Below are 19814 nucleotides of genomic sequence, written 5' to 3'. Positions count from 1 at the left end.
ATCACGGGTACAGGAAGCGTCGCCTCCTCCATATATGGCGACTGCCAATTATCACAGACACTGAAAAGAATATTGCCAATGCCTTAGCTCTTGGCTTAGGCATTCCTGCAATCTGCAGGCCTCTCACAACTGATTTGTGGACATTACCGAGGCTTCTAAATATGAACACAAGCAGTTTACCAAGCTGTATAATAGCATCCTTAAGACATTACTTAAGCACCTTGGTAAGGAATGCCTCTTCCAGACTGTGGTCACATGCCACTTCCTCTCTTCTACCTCACTTCTCTACTGTCCTCATCAACAATAACAGTGTCTGGTGTATTAGCTATGACATCTGAAAAGGCATAATTTTCCTTATTGCACATGATTATGGCAGTTGAAACACAAGAGTGCTTTGGCAGATTTTGGCAGATGATGAAACGTACTGTATGAACTTACAGTATGTCCTTGACTAATAAGTCAACAATTCTGTCGTGGCTAGCAAAGTACATTCCCTTATCTACATAGCAGCCATTCAGAATATGTGACAGAGTTTCAGTAACTGGAGTGTGGTCATGGTGCAGACAATGAGAAGGAAACGTATTAGGGTACCACAGAGAAAGATTGAGTCTGGTTGGAAGGACCTGTAATCTGGCTCTGACTGTAAAGGTGACTATATCCTTCCTCATCAACTGCAGAATTTTTGAATATTGTATGAGAGACGGTGTGATCTGCAGCAGGAAGGCAAGCTAGCTTTCCTTGTAGTTTTAAACCAGTCCAGTGTTGTTGTTTCTGCTGTTGTAACATTACAAGGTACCTCTGTGCATTGGTAATAATAAATGTCCTCAGAAACTATTACAGAGTCCGAGTCAGGTCGAACCCAGTGTAGGGATACTCCAGTTCTCACACAAGAGGTCATTGACCGAGGTCAGTCTGACCACACACACACACACACACACACACACACACACACACACACACACACACACACACACACACACACACACACACACACACACACACACACACACACACACACACACACACACACTTAAATGAACTGATATTAAAATAATTTACTCCTCTGGAGCCTGGGATCCAGACTGCTTCGCTACGTTAGGCAGATTTTGTTTCTCACTCGCTATACAGTCTGGAAAGCCTCCTATCTCCCTGCACAGACGGGAGAAAATGAACCGCGGCTTCTGATTGGTCTGCAGGGGGGGGGGGGGGGGGGGGAACCAGTGTTGTCCAATGTAAAACTCAAGTCACTTCCTGACTTGTCTACGTCATTAAAATACAAGTCAAATAGGAGGCTGGCCAGACTGATAAGCGAAGTGAAAGAGAAAAAAAATCGGGGGGGGGGGGGGAACCAGTGTTGTCCAATGTAAAACTCAAGTCACTTCCTGACTTGTCTACGTCATTAAAATACAAGTCAAATTGGAGGCTGGCCAGACTGATAAGCGAAGTGAAAGAGAAAAAAAAATCAGCCGAACGTAGTGAATCAGGCTGGATCCCAGGCTAGAACATCACCTCAAACCATTAATTTCCTATGGAGGGACGAGTGTGACAGACCCCTGGCTGAAGCCTATGCGTAATGTATCATGAATGTGCCATGAGCGCACTGCAACGCTTAAATGGCTTGAACTTTGACCTAGTAATTTACAGTGATCACTTGTGTGGCATGTGGACAGTTTCCAGAGCTGCACAACACAACTTCATATCTCTAAAACGTATGGGGAAGAAGTGTTGCGTTAAGGCAGATAAGTAGGGATAGTTTGTTTACCATTCTCAATAAAGGATAGCCTCTGGGGATCCATTTTAATTTCCAAGGCTGTCAAAAACAAAGATGGACATTCAGTAACTATCACTTAGTGATATTAGTTATCGCGGGAGAAAGTATCGCGATATCGATATATCGTCCCACCCCTAGAAATGACGTTTGGATAAAGTCTGTAGGAGTAATGTCAAAAAATAGGTTTTGCACAAATCGGCCTCCTGGAGTGTGTGAAGTATCTCCCAGACCATCATATATGCTAAAATTGATATACATGGGCTTTTACATAGCAGAGTCATTTCATTCAGAATAACAGTATCCGAAGGGATTGACTTGGAACTTAACCAGCAACTGTTTCTCTGAATTGAAGTGCTTTCTTCAATAAGACACATTCTTCCAAAACATCTCAGGATTAGATAGACAATGGACAAAGTTAAACACTCAACAGCTGTGATGAAATCTGATGTTCGTAGCATAAGTTACTGTAGGCCACGAACGTATCTAATCATTAGATTTGAACACAGAGCTATTTTCCTTTATAGTATAAACACCCTGGTAAAGATGTTTACAGTAGTTAAGATAAAACAGGTTCTCAGTGATTAGGTCTTGGGATCCGTTTGATCAAAGAGGAAGCCTCTTTAGATAGAAAACAGTCCGATTGAAGAGATTATGTGGTTCCTTAAAATTCTTGTTTATTAACTGTTGTATATTTATATAAATGTATGCATTTTTACACTCCTTTTAAAGCTCAGGACATACTGAACACGAATTAATAAAGAATATTCCATTTCAGGTTATAGTTTGGCCACAGGAACATAAACTGTATTGTCAGAAGTTACCTTCATGCAAATGTGTGTGATAAGCCTAGCAAGACCCGCTGTGCGCTCGGCCGTAGCGGATCAGCTCCCGATTGGCTGAGAGAAGGAGGAGGAGGAGGGACTGCGAAGCTAGCGCATGTCTTGAATTTACTGTATAAAAGTGTGTACTTATGTGATCTCAGGGCACTGTATTTTGACCTACTCAGTCGCCACTTTTTGTGAATACTCCTGAAGTTGATCAAATAAAAGACTTGGAGAATAATATCCATCGGATCTCGTTCCTTCAGTGCTGCGACATTTTATTTTACCCGAAAAGAAACCACATGTGTGTGCACAGCTTCGCAGCGACCGGGCCAACGGTGCCGGAGATTAGCTGGTAACAGACGGAGAGGACACACGGACGGACGGACGGACGGACAGGGGGTAAGACATACTCTCACGCCATGCCTTTCGGCCTGGCGGAGACAATAATAGTGTAAAAAGATTATTACTGTATGTATGGTTCATTATGCTTGTGCGACAAACTGCTAAAACATTACAGCAATCAAGGGTAGCAAGTGCCATAGATTTGAGGATTCTCAGATGCCCTACGTGTCCATTTTGTCCACAGCATTGTCTTAGCACTAATACTAAAAATGCATTTTCACGGCGTGACTGCTTGGGGCTGCATGAGCCGTCTAGGAGAGGGTCTGTTAGTTAGTCTTTATGTCTGTCTCAATGCAAAAATCTTGCAAACCGTTAGACCAATCACCACCTAATGTCTTGTGCACACAGGGGTAGGCCAAGGAAGAACCATCAGTCATTTCAGTAAAAAAAAAAAAAATGGAAGTCGATAGGGGTCGGATTGGGCTGACACCTTTCCCAAATATGGAGTCGTTTACGTCATAGACACGTCATAGATGACGTAGGCCATTGACTGGCCACGATCTGCATGAAGCCACGCCATTATTAGACCCCATCTTCATTTGATTAATTGCTCAGCTGTAGTTAATGGTACGGTCTGGACAGCCACCCTCAGTCATTTTAATTATCTCTCATCCCTGTCCCCGTGTCCTTTCAACACATAGACGGGTGTCGGTGAGAGGTTATGTAGTCAGTCATTGACCACATATTCACCTTTTACAACAGAGGGGCTACTGGATGCCTAACAGAATGGAATGGAAGGACACTTATATGACACCATATGATAGTTGAAAGTTTAGACACATATTTTGCAATACATTTAGACTCACTGGAGTTTCTCAGTGAGTGAATTTAAATTGACAAAATGTACTTACAATACATGCTGATAATCAGACATGGAAAGCCTGCTGACAGCCAAAATTGCTTTGATGACAGCATTGCTTTTACATTATAATTTAAAAAAGTGTACGTAGGGTCCTTAAACACATAAAAATGCTTGTAAAGGATTTCCGCTCAGCATGTAATATGTGAGCACGGAAAATATGGGAAATTGCTTTTTTCAAAAAAAGAAAAAAAAACTTCCTGCTGCGTAAGCGTGATTAACTAACCATGCGCGCACACGCACACACACACACACACACACACACACGCGCGCGCACACACACGCACACACACGCACACACAGTTAGCCATAATTCTCACTCTGTCCCTCATATCTGGTGACTAATAAAGTTCAGAGAGCATCTGTCCGAAGGCAGAACTATCCAAGCAGGACTCCGCACAGCAGTTCACTCGCTCAGAAGGAAGGAAGCTGTTCATTCCTCAAGAGGTTTAATTTGAGCTAGGGCTACTAATAGCCTAATCCAAAGTTTTGAAAACTTTTTCCTTCTCAGAAAAGCGTAAGGAATTTAAGAGCTGATTATTGCCCTGCACAAGGCTCCAGCAATGAGGTTTCTTATGTTTTGCCTCTCAGACTGTTGTGAAAACAACTCCATGCTATGCTTATTTTTTTTTATAAAGGTGTGAAATTTTGCTGGGCGTATATAATGGAAGCACAATATTTCATCAGGTACGTTGACCAAATTCTAAACATCAAAAGTAATTGCAAAACTATGAAAATATGCTTATTTGGGTTAGTCGCTGCTTTCAACATCGCCGCCTCTGCCACTTCACAGGTGTTCCTCAAACATCCACTGTCACTAGAGCGACAGACACCCTGACGTTTCCTAACTGCCGGACCATTAAGAACTGTTGCAGAGGGACTTAACCCACGAGAGACCATTAGAACCATAACCCTTCCTTTTTGAGTTCCGTCGGTTGACACACAGCCATGGCGTTCGCCGATCTCCTAGAACTGGCGGGGAGCACGGGGCGCTTCCAGGTGGTGCACGTGACCTTGCTCTGCCTCCCCATCCTCATGATGGCCAGTCACAACCTCTTGCAGAACTTTGTGGCCTGGGTGCCGGAGCACCACTGCAGCGCGCCCAAGAACGTCTCCCGGTCGCAGCTGGGCTCCGAGGCGACGCTGCTGGTATCGGTGCCGCTGGACGGGGACGGAAGGCCGGACAGATGCAAGCGTTACGCCGAGCCACAGTGGCGACTCCTGGCGCAGAACGGCACGTTCGGCCCGGACGAGGAATGGGACGGCGAGGACGGTTCGGACGTCGCCTTGCAGGGATGCGTGGACGGATGGTCTTACAATAACACCGAGAGGACCTCCACAATTATATCTGAGGTAGGACTACTTCAAATTGATTTCTTTGCATTTTTAACCCATTCAATCCGGGAATATTTGGGCTATTAAAAAATAGCAGCTTGTAAATCTGCTATAAAACATTAAAAAAAAATTAAGCAAACATTTGTAGAATGTTTTGTTCCAGGGACCCCCAGAAGCAAAGATTTGAGCAAAAAATGTTCTCTTTAAAAGAATATAAATATAAATTCAAAGATTTGCACAAGTTTTCACGATTTTTCCAAAAAATTGCAGATCTACAAGCTCATAGTGCAGTGCCTATGAGCTTGTAGATCTGCAATTTTTTTAATAGCCAAATAAATCATTAAAATGACACAGATGCATCCCCGGATTGAATGGGTTAAGTAAAGGTATAATAGGCTCAAAATGTATACTGGTGGTTCTCAAATGTAAAGGGTCTCCGGGGTTAATTCACGCTGATGTGTTTACCGTTACTTTAGAGGAAATCACTGAACCTCTGCTTGCAGTCACTGTCGGGCTCTTTGGATAAAAGCCTGATCCATGCACAATAGATTAGAGGAGAAAGAGCTGCACCCCAACACAGACTTCTGAGGTCTGTGTTGCTCAAAATCACTGCAATAAATACAATCCTCCTAATGGGAGCTATTTGATGTGCAGATCTTTCTGTTCTGATACTGTTTTGATCCAGCACCCATTGTATTGGACACTGTGATGTGATGCATGTTGTTCAGATTTGTTTTTGTCCATGTCTACAGTGTGTTGTTACCTTGTGTTTATATTTTTTGCGCATTTTCTTCAGTGGAATCTGGTGTGTGATCTTCGCACCTTAAAGCAGATGGGACAAACTACTTATATGGGAGGAGTGCTCGTGGGAGCGTTTGGCTTCGGAGCGCTGTCAGATAGGTGACGTTTATTCTACTGTATTCTACTGCAAAAACGTTGATCCACGCTTCTGTTTTCTCTCGGCTTGATTACTGCAATGCACTTTTTTCTGGCCTGCCAAAGAAAACAACTGACAGATTACAACTTGTTCAAAATACGTCAGCCAGAGTTTTAACTAAAATTAAGATGAGGGAACATTCTAGCTTCACCACATTGGCTCCCAGTTGTTTTTAGGATTGATTTTAAATTTATTTTACTCGTTTATAAAGCTCTCAATGGTCTGGCACCTTCCTACCTCTATGACTGCCTGCCTAGATATGTTCCAAACCTCCCCCTCAGGTCTTCTGGCGCTAACCTGCTCGAAGTGCCTACAATGACTTATAAAAAACACAGTGAAGCAGCATTGTGCTTCTACGGGCCGACGGCTTGGAATAAACTCCCATTACACCTCAGACAGGCAGCCTCTGTGGATAGCTTTAAAGCACAGCTCCAGACCTACTTCTTCACTCTTGCTTTTAGTAGATTTTTAAATCTCTGTGTTATTATTCATGTCCTCTCATGTCCTCCACTGTTTTGCCTGATTCACTGCCTTTTTTGATAAAATGTTTGCTTTATGCTTTAGCTTTTTTCTGTAAAGCACTTGTGCTTGCTTTATTCTTCATGAAAGGTGCTATACAAATAAAGTTTATTATTATTATTACTGAATATTGAATTTATTATGACTTTATCTTCATTACTCTTAGGGGTAAAGCTGTTAGAAAATGTATAGTCCATGAGATGTGCATTCATCTTTTGAATATATGTTGTCTTTGATCATTAGTATTGGTAAATACTAGAAGGAAAATCCAGAATGAAAACAGAAAACCTCTTCATGCAATCTCCCAACATATTTGTGTGACCTGCATTGTAAGTCTTATCAGGAGACGGCACACAGTAAAATCCTCAGCCTTCATTTATCCATTTGTAACTCGGAGAGACAGTGTGCCGTGAGGTCTGACCTCTCTAATCTCTTTTGTCTTCTATTGTAGATATGGTCGACGTGTCCTCCTGATAATCTCTAACCTGATGATCGCAGTGTCTGGGACATGTATTGCATTCGCTCCCTCCTTCTCCATCTTCTGCCTGTTCAGGTTCATATGCGGCATGGCCCTGTCTGGCCTGGTGCTCAACAGCTTCTCTCTCAGTAAGTTTTTAATGGTAAAGACAGCAGAGGGATATGGAAATCAGCAATGTTTGTCTTCCACACTATTCAATTATATGTTTTTTGACTGCTTGATAAACACATTACATAATTTCCAAATGTCTATTTGGATTCACAAAATATGTTAATTAAAAGGCAGGATAAGTGATTTTAGCTCTTCATTTCCATTTCTCATTCTACTCATTGCTATATAGGGTTTGTTCAGTAACAGGAGTCACGATGCATACAAATGGACCCTTCGCTAAGCCCCACCCACTCCACTCTGCCAGACCAAGGTCTGGCAAGCTGTGCTTCTCACCCATTGACATGCATGTTATATGACGGATTTCCCCATAAATAATCGATCATTTTAGGAGAAAGAGCTTCAAAATCTCTTCAAAATCTAGTCAACAAGGCCTGCAGCAGGCTATGCACTGGAAAAAAATGTGCATGACATTATTTCAACAAACAAAAAATACAGGGAAATGTTAGAGGGACTAAATCAACTTAAACGTCATTATAACAGCCGGACAGGAGTTTTCATGTACTGCACGATAAGTCTACAAATAGTAGCAGTTAATAAATAGACGAACAGATTGATATTGAACAAATCAATATTAATATTTAACGTGCAGAATCCGAAACAGGCAACAGGTGGTGTAGCCCTAGAATGGCTGTGATATTACATACATCTGCTATCAAAAATATTAACAGCCTAAACATGGTTAGAAATCTAATAGTGATTCAGGATACACCATGCCAAAGTAACCATTGGCATTAACACATCAGCCTCATCACTGCAGATGTGTACATTCCTTTGTTTTATATTATTTGCACCTTTGTTTTACGATTACAGTAATTAGTATTATTGCCATCACCTGGGCGGGTTAGTCGTGTAACTAAACTTTCCCGACGTGGGGCCTTGCAGTTTAAGAGCAGATTTCAGCTTGGGCAAAGGGGTGAAAAATATACCCTCCAACCGTTTTCTGGGTATGTGGAACCTGTTGCTGGTTCATAGTCACTATCGCATTATTGTGGTATTCCTATTCTTGCTATTAATGTTGCAAATTAGTGTGTGTCTGCAGGCGATTTAACTTTGACAGCTATGACAGGTGACGGAAGAGTGCCAAACCATATGCCAGCACAGCAACGGTTGCTAAGCTAGCATTGGACACTCGCTGTTGGGGTGGGATTTAGCGAAGGGTCCATTGGAACACTATAAATGGGTAATCTCTTCTGATTGGCTGACATTCTACCACCTGAATATGTATTTTCTGTTTAATAAAGAGCTGGAGGGATGGGGGGGGGACCCCTGTTACTGAACAAACACTCTATAGCAATGATTACTATCAGATTATAGAGCTTTAACCTTTTAACAAAAAACTTCACTTACCCTACCTTTAACATCATCTTTATTAACTTTTGCAGTACATTTTAAAATAACGTGATGGTCATTGTAAAGATTAATCAAATCATTGAAAAGTTAAAAGAATATTCAATTAATCTTAGAGCTTGATAATTAATCGAGCACTAATTGTGCATGTGAGCAGCTAGTGAGGTCCAGTGATTTATGACGGCAGTAATGATACATATTTAATTGCAAAAACTAGGCAAGCCTACAGTAGTTCACCCGGACCCTAGATACAGACGAATGACACCCCTCTTATTGGTGATCCATCTGTTCTGTTCTGTTCTGGAAGTATTATAACCAGATACAGATATATTATTTAGAATGAACTGCATGTATTCTAAACAGATAAGGTGTTTTCTTTTCTTTTTTTATGCACAGTCCTGTCATAAAATCTTTGAGGAAAAAACTAAAACAAAATCATGTAAGCAATTTTTTTGCCAACTTCCATCCACTTCCTTTTTGCATCTGAATATAAATATGATTACAAATATACTTGTTTGTTTGTTTATTCAGTTCGTTTTTACTTAACAGTTAAAGATGTAAATAGTGGCCTGGCCTATACAGAAAGTTGAGTCACTCTTTCTCAAATTAATAACATTTCAATTTGAACACAACTTGAATGCATTTGTCTTTCCGATGCCAACTATGAACCAACAAAGTATTGTCCTGTTCAATTTGAGTGCTCATCGGTTAGCTAGACAGCTCAATTGAATTTACTCTCATTCAACAAGAGAGAGTGCTAGAGTAAATCTCTAACAATAAACTAAATTGTTGTTGGTTTGGAAAGGGGGTATATAGTTAAACATTTTGCTGACACCATTGGGGAAAATAATTGCAAAATCAGACCAAATGAGTGCAATCGACTGGCTTGTCTCTGTGTTGTCGGTTATGAAAGCCTGGCAACTTTGCAGCTATTCGATCGGCCAATGATCTGAAGGAACTCACCGGGTAAAGTGTGAATGCCTGCACGTCACTTCCAAATGGGTTCATGGAAATACGTAGATGCGTAACGTTTCCATGTTGAAATAGGGAAACCAGAAAGAGGGATACCGGCATATTGCTGGCTGTTTGCAGCAGGAGTGATCGTTGCAAGTGCGTGTTTCAACAATGTGGAGTCAGTCAGCCAGTCAGTTATACAGTACAATGTACAGTACAATGCCCCCACAAATTAAGCCGAGGTTGAACATACATCTGCAGTTATGCTTTGAAAGGACAACATTAAATGTGATTCATGCCATAAAGACAACATTAGAACATTCAATATATCTCTTATGACCTTCTCGTTTCAAGTTGTGGAGTGGATCCCTACCCGCGTGCGAACTGTGGTGGGCACAGGGACAGGCTACTGTTACACCATGGGACAGCTTATACTGGCACTGCTGGCCTACTTTATACGGGACTGGCGATGGTTAACGCTGGCTGTCTCCGTTCCCTACTACGTCTGCTTCCTCTACTCATGGTGAGATGTGCTTCAATGAGCTTAATTGGGAGAAAAGTTGGGTTACCGATTCACAGCAAAGATGTGTTTGTCTTGGGTAGCGGCTAATTCAAAAGCCTCACTCTATGGAATGTTGTTGGTTTCTTTTCTTTTCTTTCTATCTTAGCTGCACAAATGAAAAATAATTATGTCCTCATCATGGAGAATCAATTTAATAATTAATTGTATCACTGTTCTTTGTGTCTGTATTTTGTCCAAATAAACAAAACAAATATCAGAAAAGTACAAAAGTATTGGTATAAAAATGTACTTAAAGTACCAAAAGTAAAAGTACAAACATTTTTGAAAATAGCAGATCTAGCTTGTAGATCGGCTATTTTCAAATAGCCTAGGTATAAAATAGGGCTGAAGTGGTTAATGTATGTTTTATAATGTAATCATTTATATCTAAAAAGTAACTAGTATCTAAAGTTTTCAATAATTGTAGTGGAGTAAAAGTACAATATTTGCCTCTGAGATGTAGTGGAGTAGAAGTAAAAGTATAGACAATTAAACAAATAAACAAAACAAATATCAGAAAAGTGATTTTGACACCTTTTCACAAAGTTATGTAACTTGTTTTTGGACAGGTGGTTTCTAGAATCAGCGAGGTGGTTGGCCCTGAATCAGAAGTGTGACCAAGCCGTCAAAAACCTAAAGTCAGTGGCCCACATCAATGGTCGCGACAAGGATGGAGACAAGATTGACCTGAATGTAAGAGAGAGAGACGTTTAAAGCTGCAATACATACTTATACGTATGTAAATACAATATGACTAACACAACTTTGGTGGTTGGAGGTGGTCTCCCTGCTCTTCTATTTAGAAATGGTAGGACCACTACTGGTTGACTAGAAGTATCTCATGATGAAGCCTAAAGAGCAATATCTCCCCGGCCAAATCAAGCTTTCCATCTTAGCTCAGCCGTAGAAATTGTGGAGCTAGCTGCCTAGCTCACACGGGGGACCCGGTTTCAACTACTGTGTAAGACATTAATCTTAAGGAGTGCAGCTTTATATTATTGTCTCCGCCGAAGGTGGAGAATATGTTTTCGCTTTGTGTGAGCAAACATTGTTAGCCAAGCTAACATTGGTCAAGCTCCACGTGACACGTGTCAATATGTTGACACCAATGCCTCTGATTGGCTAGAGGGACGCATGACGACATAGAATCCTATAAATTGGTGTGTCACTTCAAAAAGCCCCTACTTTTTGAAGTGAGGTAAGACAGGACCAATCAGTCTTGATTGGAACAGTACCACTGACATAGATCAAACACACCAATCAACTGCTGAAACTGTTCAAGACAACAATGAAGATGAAGAAGACAGACAAGTATTTGAACAAACCAGTCAATTACGACCACTCCCATATGACACATTGCTTCAAGAAGAACATTCTTTAGATGCAAACACTACATATTCAGTCGCCCCTGCAGAACACCAAAAACCACGCACATTCTACCAACAGTACCTTGCAGTACAAATCACCCGTCCGTGCGTGTGTGTGTTCCTCTGAGAACACCTAACATTGGTCAGTTTTACGTGACATCACAATATGTAATATAAATATATAAATAGGAGGCTGAGATCACACAATGTACTGTAACTAACTCCCATTATGCAAACTAAAGAAGCAGCAAATGAGCATCTGAAACCTGATGAAGACGCAAAGGCGCAGAAGGCCAAGGTCTGCTGGCGGAGACTTGTGCTCCGAGGAGCACATTTTCTAGTTATTATTATTATTATTATTATTATTATTATTATTATTATTATTATTATAGTGTAAACTGTATTTACATACAGCCTCAGTGTACATACAACGAACATTTGTGTAATAGTACCAACTATCAGCGGCGGAAAAAGTACTCACATCTTTTACTTAAGTAAAAGTATCAATGCTGTGGTGTAGAAATACTCTGTTACAAGTAAAAATCCGGTAATCAAAGTTTACTTGAGTAAAAGTACAAAAGTATTGGCATCAAAATATACTTAAAGTACCAAAAGTAAAAGACCTCATTGTGCAGAATGTCCCATTTCACAAGATTTGTAGCCTCGATCTCCAGGCTTTTATTGTTTAGTGTTGCTAAAAAATAAAAGCCTGGCCCAGCGCGTCGGTGTACTAGGTATAAGGAAGTGTTTCACTTCCCAACCAACCAGAGTGCAGTGGGCGTCGCTCGTAATGTTGTGTTAACGGGGCGGGGGTTGACGGACAGATCGGTGAACCAATGGGATCAGCCGCAGTCTCTCGCCGGCTCTTTACACCCGCCCCTCTATACACGAAATCAGGAGCGTTGGGGCAGTCTACAAGATTTGTGTAATGTACACAAATCTTTTGGAAATGGCAGATCTACAAGCTCACAATGAGTCGCATCGCGATGCATCGTGAGCTTGTAGATCTGCTATTTTTAAATGGCCGATATATATATATATATATATATATATATATATATATATATATATATATATATATATATATATATATATATATATATATATATATATATATATATATATATATATATATATATATAGGGATGAAGTGGTTAATGTATGTTTTGTGATAAAAATCTAAATCAAAATCTGCAAAGTAACTAGTAACTAAAGCTGTCAAATAATTGTGGTGGAGTAAAAGTACCAGTATTTGCCTCTGAAAAGTAGTGGAGTAGAAGTTAAAGTATTGAAAATGGGAAATACTCCAATAAAGTAAAAACTCCTCAAAAGTGTACTTAAGTACAGTACTTGAGTAAATGTACTTAGATACATTACACCACTGCCAACTATACATTGCCAAAAGGCATGTGTCTCATTCAACACTTTACAATAACATAAGGAGATGTAAATCCACTTACATTCCCACATGTTAACACCAGCATATCCATGCTGTCAGACAGAAGACTTTTCTGTCCAAAGTCCAAAACCGGTACTTTTCAGGAAATGGGGGGGGGGGAAATGTGTGTTCAAAAGGATCCGATGTAGTTATTACTTAGTCACAAGCTCTTGTTAATACTTTTCATTGGTTCAATATTTATAAAAACCACAGACACACTTAACCACTGTTTTCGAAAGTAGCTGAAATAGCCAATCTACAAGCTACCAGCGCACCGCGACACATTGTGTGCTTGTGGATTGGCTATTTTTGCTACTTTGCACGACACTCTTGTACGACGAAGTAGGGCATTAATTTACCAAAAAAAAACATAAACAGTTGAAATATGGAGATACGTTTCTGCCCAACAGCAACAATGTGCTGCGTAACATGGCATTGTTTATAAATGTTGTTCCAAATTAAGACCTTTTCAACAGACAAGGAGTGTCGGGCTAAGAGCTTGTAGAATGTAGATCTGCTATTTTTGGAAAATCGTGTGTTATGAATATATATTTTAATAACTCAAATCTTTGCTTCTGGGGGTGGGGGGTCCCTGGAACAAAATATTTTACAAATGTTCGCTTTAAAAATATATATATTCAAAGATTTGCTAAAAAAATAGCAGATCTACAAGCTCATAGCGCGGCACTCTGTGCCGCGCTATGAGCTTGTATATCTGCTATTTTTGAATAGCCAAAGAAATCTAAAAATGACACAGATGCGTCCCCGGATTGAATGGGTTAACCTGTGGCGCACCATTCTACTTTCCAAAAGTACTGTATAAAAGTTCTGCAAAGTTCTATACCGCAAGCACTGCAAACTGAACGTCTTCTATTCATGTCACTATAGATGCTGCAGGAGTCCATGAAGAAAGAGCTGTCGTGTTCACACGGCAGATATTCCGTCTTTGACCTGTTCCGCACCCCCACCATGAGGACTACGACCATCAGTCTCAGTGCCGTCTGGTACATTCTCTGATTCTCTGAAAATCTAATCAATGCTTCAGATTATAGTGCAGATGATCTCTATATTGCGTTCTATGAGTGAATCCAAACTCTAAAATCACTAAATCACCTAAAACATGCCATTTTCAAACCAAGGCATGTTGTTTGTGTAACATTCTTGCAAGACTAGGCAAGTGCTACTACCGATCACCAGTGTTGAGTGCTGCTGGGTCAATCCCCAATAGGTCCTGAACCAGGGGTTAGTAGTACCTGAGTTCTTGAATAAGGTCCCAATTCAAATTACGTGAAAGCTTCCTGCGGGTTGAAAAGGGGCAAAAGAATTCATCCTAGAACCCAGTCCACTCTGCACTTGCCCTCTGAACACTGACACCGCCTAAGTTATACTTCACGTTCACTGTATGACCACGTCGCTCTCTGAAAATAACTGAAAAAGTAAATAAACGTTTTTTTTTTTACTTACTTACTAAAAACATGGTCGTTCAACAAAGTAGAAATTGGGCTTTAGTCAACAGCAGCAGCTCACCTAATAACCCTTGAATGTATTTCCATTATAGCGTCATCAAATCTAAATCACTATGATGTCTTATATTTTGCCATTCTACCCTTCAGGGATCAATTGTCAATTTTGTAACATCTTATCATTCTTATCTCCTAACCCGCATTCCTAAATTAGGTTATCGACCAGTTTTGCCTACTATGGACTTTCAATGGACTTGCAAAAATTTGGAGTGGACGTCTACTTGATCCAAGTCATCTTCGGTACGGTTGACATCCCTGCCAAAGTCATTGTCACCGTGGCGATGTGTTACTGGGGACGGCGGCCATCACAGTGTGCTGCACTCATCCTGGCTGGAACCATCATTGTGATCAACATATTTGTGCCTTATGGTATGTTAGCAGATACACCAGACTGTTTGAATACCAGTGGTGGAAAGTAATTAAGTACATTTACTTAAGTACCGTACTTACTGTAAGTACAATGTTGAGGTAGTTGTACTTTACTTGGTAGTATTTCCAATTTCCAATACTTTTTCTTCTACTCCACTACATCTCAAAGGCAAATATTGTACTTTTTGAAAACTTTAGTTACTAGTTACTTTTCAGATATAAATTATGATATTATGAAGCATACATTAACCACTTTAGCCCTATTTTATACATTGGCTATTTGAAAATAGCCGATCTACAAGCTCACAACACGTCGCTTTGTGACGCGTTGTGAGCTTGTAGATCTGCTATTTTCAAACATTTTAGTACTTTTACTTTTGGTACTTTAAGTACATTTTGATGCCAATACTTTGGTACTTTTACTCAAGTACATTTTTAATTCCGGACTTTTACTTGTAACAGAGTATTTCCACATTGCAGTATTGGTACTTTTACTTAAGTAAAACATTTGAGTACTTTTTCCACCACTGTTGAATACACTGAAACGCTGTTGTATTGTTGTATTACACTAACGTATTGACTTCACTATACTGTCCAGAAAAACAGATTGTGCGCACCTGTCTGGCAGTAATGGGTAAAGGTTGCCTGGCTGCCTCTTTCAACTGCTGCTATCTGTATTCTGGAGAACTGTTCCCAACAGTTATTCGGTAAGATGTCATTTTTTTCCCTATTCATCAAATAGCAATAACAGCTATCCCTTATGTTATTTAGAAAGACCATCTATGTAAATGTTTAGAATAGTCAGTGTGATTATCAAGTGGGCACTTTCCCATTATGTCTTGTTGTGTTACAAATACATTACGCCGACGGTGAAACAATAACAGCAGTGTACTGTGTTCCCATGCATTGGGGGTTATTTGCTAGGTGTGTGCCTATTTTCAGCTGTAGTCGGGACCTTGCAGAATGGACCCTTCGCTAAGCCCCACCCACTCCACTCTGTGACTGGTGGTGCGAAGTTAGTCACACCCAGGCCTGGCAGCGCCTGGCAAGCTCTGCTTCTCACCCATTGACTTGCATGTTAAATGATGGCTTTTCCCCTTAAAAATAATCGGTCATTTCAGGAGCAAGAGCTTCAAAATCTCTTCTAAATCTAGTCAACAAGGCCTGCAGTAGGCTATGCACTGGACAAATGTGCATGACATTATTTCAATAAACTAAAAACATGGGAAATGGGAGTAGCCTAATAGCCATGGATACACGACGGTCGACTGTCACGACCGTCATGGATGAACTTCAACCTGGTGTTTGCACTTTCTCCATTTATGGCCCGTACATCTACATAAACGTTCATATTTCAAATATAAAGTGCTTATCCCATGGCCACGGATGTTAAATTTATGTACGGGCTCTGAGAAGTACCCGTATCATCCGTATTGTTCAATAAAAAGCATTTTAATCTGATCGGTGGCCATTTTCTCGGTGGCCATTTGCTTTCAACTGAGTGACCCTATCGGTTGGTAGGTGTATTGCACTCTGATACATTATGATAAAATGGCCACTGATCGGATTAAAATGCTTTTTATTGAACAATACAGAATATACGGGTACTTTTGAGAGTCCCGTGCATAATTGTAACATCCGTGGCCATGGGGTAAGCAGCACTTTATATTTGAAATCTGAATGTTTATATAGATGTACGGACCGTAAATGGAGAAAGTGCAAACACCAGGTTGAAGTTGATCCATGACTGTAACAGGAGTTTTCATGTACCGCAGGGTAAGACTGCAGTAGTAGTTAATATATAGACGAACAAATGAATTAATATACTTTAACGTGCGGAATCCGAAACAGGCAGCGCTGTGATTCTTAATTTTTCCTATTATTGACACCACCTGGGCGAGTGAGTCGTGTAACTTTCCCGACGTTAAGCTGTGTATGTGTTCAACAACACAGCCATGCAGCCTTGCAGATTCCAGCTTGGGAAAAGCAGCCTCCAACGGGTTTGGGTATGTGGTTCATAGTCACCATTGCGTTATCGTGGTATTCCTATTCTTGCTATTATGTTGCAAATTATTGTGTGTGTGCAGGCGAAATAACATTGACCGCTATGGCAGGTGACGAAAGCTTGCCAGACCTATGCCAGGCTAACAACGGTTGCTAAGCTGGCATTGGACAATTGATTTTGGGGTGGGGTTTAGTAAAGGGTCCATTGGTCGCAGAATTGGTCTGAAGTTGAATTGGCGCGGCCAAGTTTAAGCCAATCACTGTACAGTCAAGTATTCAAGTAGGAGGAGGGGTGGAGTGGCAGTACCAGAGAAATAAACGAGCAGCGGTATACAATACTTTACTGTAAAATTACAGGTTTTCAAGAAAATAATCTCTAGCTGTTGGATTGGTTCGACTTTGTAGGAGAGTTGTAGGCTGTTGACAGCGTGGTGTTGTGTACTGAAAGCCTATTATGGTATTTGCATGTTCACCAGACCGTGACTGGATGGCTTATGACTGCAACATGTAATATTCAAATTAATTTTCTCTGAAGATTGCCCTGACAATCTTCGCGTTGACCGGCCTATTTCTTTAATTAAGATTGACGGTCGGCAAGAATCCATAGAAAGACTTGGCAACACTTACTATGCATCTTGACTGCCCAAAGTATAAATTAGCCCTTGTGTTAAATATGTTTCTGTAAATGTTAACCACATGAACCTGAGCACCCCATTCTAGGGCAAACATTTGTCGGATATACAGTAGCCGATCTACAAGCTCACAACATGTCTCAACGCGATACGATATGTGAGCGTGTAGGCTATATTCAGCAAATAGATTTGGTGTAGAGGGAAACAAGGAGGGGACCTAGTATAGAGGTCCTCTCTATACTCTATTATCACTGCCAATGTCAGGAAGAAACGCCTCTGCCATTGGCTGGCCGGCATCTTAAATGAATGAACTCTAGAGTCCCTATTCTTTGCCAACATTTGGCAGAAATAGACAATCTACAAGGTCACAAGACGCTATCAGCCATTTGCAGCAAAGAGGTTTGATAGATGTAAAAAAGTAGGGGGCCTAGTATAGACCCCTGAAGGACTCCGGTAAGTGAAGTATATAGGGTTTAAGTTAACACCCATTAGCCATGCTATAACGACGACATTTCACTGCCTCTTGTAAATTATTGCATAGACGATCATCATCATTACCTAAACATTGCAGGAGCTATAACAATACTCTTTATTCAAATAGAACAGGGGTGGGTAACTTTGATGATGTAGAGGGCCACTATTTTTCCACAATCACTGCAGAGGGCCACATTGCATATACTGTCGGGCAGCTCAACTGCGACGCGTTTTGAGCTTGTAGATCTGCTATTTTTGCTATTTTTGAATTGGAATCCTGTTTTTCTTTTTGCTATTTTTGAATTGGAATCCTGAAAAGTAACATTTTTATTTTATTTCAAATGCATTTAGTTATACTGACTTCATGAACGTAAATACAAACACATTGGACATAAAAAAGACAATAGAATTTGTATACAAGTCATTAAGCTACTGATATAGACTGAAGTAATTAAAGCGGGTTGCATGTTTGGAATTGTAACAGCTGAAATCAATAACATATCAGTATTCTGATATTAACCTGCGGGCCGCATTAAGTGAAGGTGGGGGCTGCATGTGGCCCCCGGGCCGCCAGTTACCCATGTATGAAATAGAAGATAGCTTTTTTTAACGCTTTGATGGCAGTAAATAGGACTGCGCTAATAGTGCTGTGATGGTATTTAACAACGACCGTGCGTGTGCTTTTATTTACATCAGACAGAATGGCATGGGCTGGGTCTCCACGATGGCTCGCGTAGGGGCCATGGTGGCCCCTATGGTGCTGCTTCTCGGAGACTATGCCCCCTCACTCCCTTGGCTACCGGGTCTGATCTATGGAGGAGCTCCAATCATAGCTGGGGTGGCAGCGTTATTTCTTCCAGAAACACTTGGTATGCCCCTACCGGACACGATACAGGATATGGAGGACAGGTAAGAACGGGCTGTAGTGCTTAGTCACAGCCACATACATATCTCTGCTGTCCGGCAGAAACCAGCTAACTCCAATATGTTCATCAGGAAACGAAAAAAAGTGGAGTTAGGAGGTTTTGTTCATCATTGAAAAGGGGGTGGAGCCTGGAGTCAGCAAAACCAGCTAACTCCACCGGAGTTAGCTGGTTTAGCAGAAAGTTTGAGGATCCAATGGAGTTAGCTGGTTTTGTCAGAAGCGCTTTTTAATGCCTTTCATTAGTTCAATATTTGTTTTACCAACACACAGACGTAAAGGGTGTTCAATAGCACTGATTTATAGAAAAAAATGCAAAAGCGTCAAAATGGAGTTAGCTGGTTTCTGCCGGACAGCAACACATATTATACAGTAGGCCTACATGTATTATGCTTACTGTATGCATTAATAATCATGTATAATTTGGATTTGAGCTTCTTCCAATTCATGCAGGCAGCAATCTCTAAGCTTAAAACTTCTACTACAGTACTATATTTGGTTATTTATTTGTGTGTGGATGTGTTTGAGAGCTTGCGTCCCTCAAACGTTTTGCATGCACTACATTCTTCGGTAATCGCCAGTCAGTTGTTAGTCAGGAAAATGGGCTTTTTTTTTCAATGCCAGAAAAAGTTGTATTTTCAAGAATATGTAAGTAATAAAATTATTGTTTCTAAAATACCATAGTAGCAGCTGGGCGTGGTTTAATGCCTCACTATAAGTGGATAGAAGGTTTGGCTGTGCAAGCGAGCAGGTGCAGCAGCTGCTTCCACTCCAGCTACAGTATTGTTCAAACTGTAACATATCTATGAATCATTAGGTTGTTAGGCGCCAAATATTTATTTAACCCATTCAATCCGGAGACGTATCTGTGTCATTTTAAGATTTCTTTGGGCTATTCAAAAATAGCAGATCTACAAGCTCGTAGC

General features: G+C 40.7%; 1 protein-coding gene and 1 long non-coding RNA gene across 2 annotated transcripts in view; both read left to right on the top strand.

Annotated features, from left to right (window-relative positions):
• LOC308089742 overlaps nucleotides 1–19814 on the top strand; it is a 376982-nt gene that overhangs the window by 82015 nt on the left and 275153 nt on the right. The window lies entirely within an intron of this gene.
• slc22a6l (solute carrier family 22 member 6, like) lies at nucleotides 4805–18879 on the top strand (the record flags this gene model as incomplete). The annotated part of the gene is made up of 9 exons (XM_080436652.1): nucleotides 4805–5209; nucleotides 5988–6091; nucleotides 7099–7253; nucleotides 9952–10120; nucleotides 10729–10852; nucleotides 13853–13968; nucleotides 14642–14856; nucleotides 15455–15563; nucleotides 18663–18879. The coding sequence occupies 9 exons, from the start codon at nucleotides 4805–4807 to the stop codon at nucleotides 18877–18879; spliced, it is 1614 nt and encodes a 537-aa protein (XP_080292778.1).

Source organism: Gymnoscopelus braueri, assembly GCF_963280865.1.
Source record: "Gymnoscopelus braueri genome assembly, chromosome: 8".
In the NCBI taxonomy this organism is placed as follows: Eukaryota; Metazoa; Chordata; class Actinopteri; order Myctophiformes; family Myctophidae; genus Gymnoscopelus; species Gymnoscopelus braueri.
Note: the sequence above shows the minus strand (reverse complement) of the source record. Positions and strands in the feature narration are given on the sequence as shown.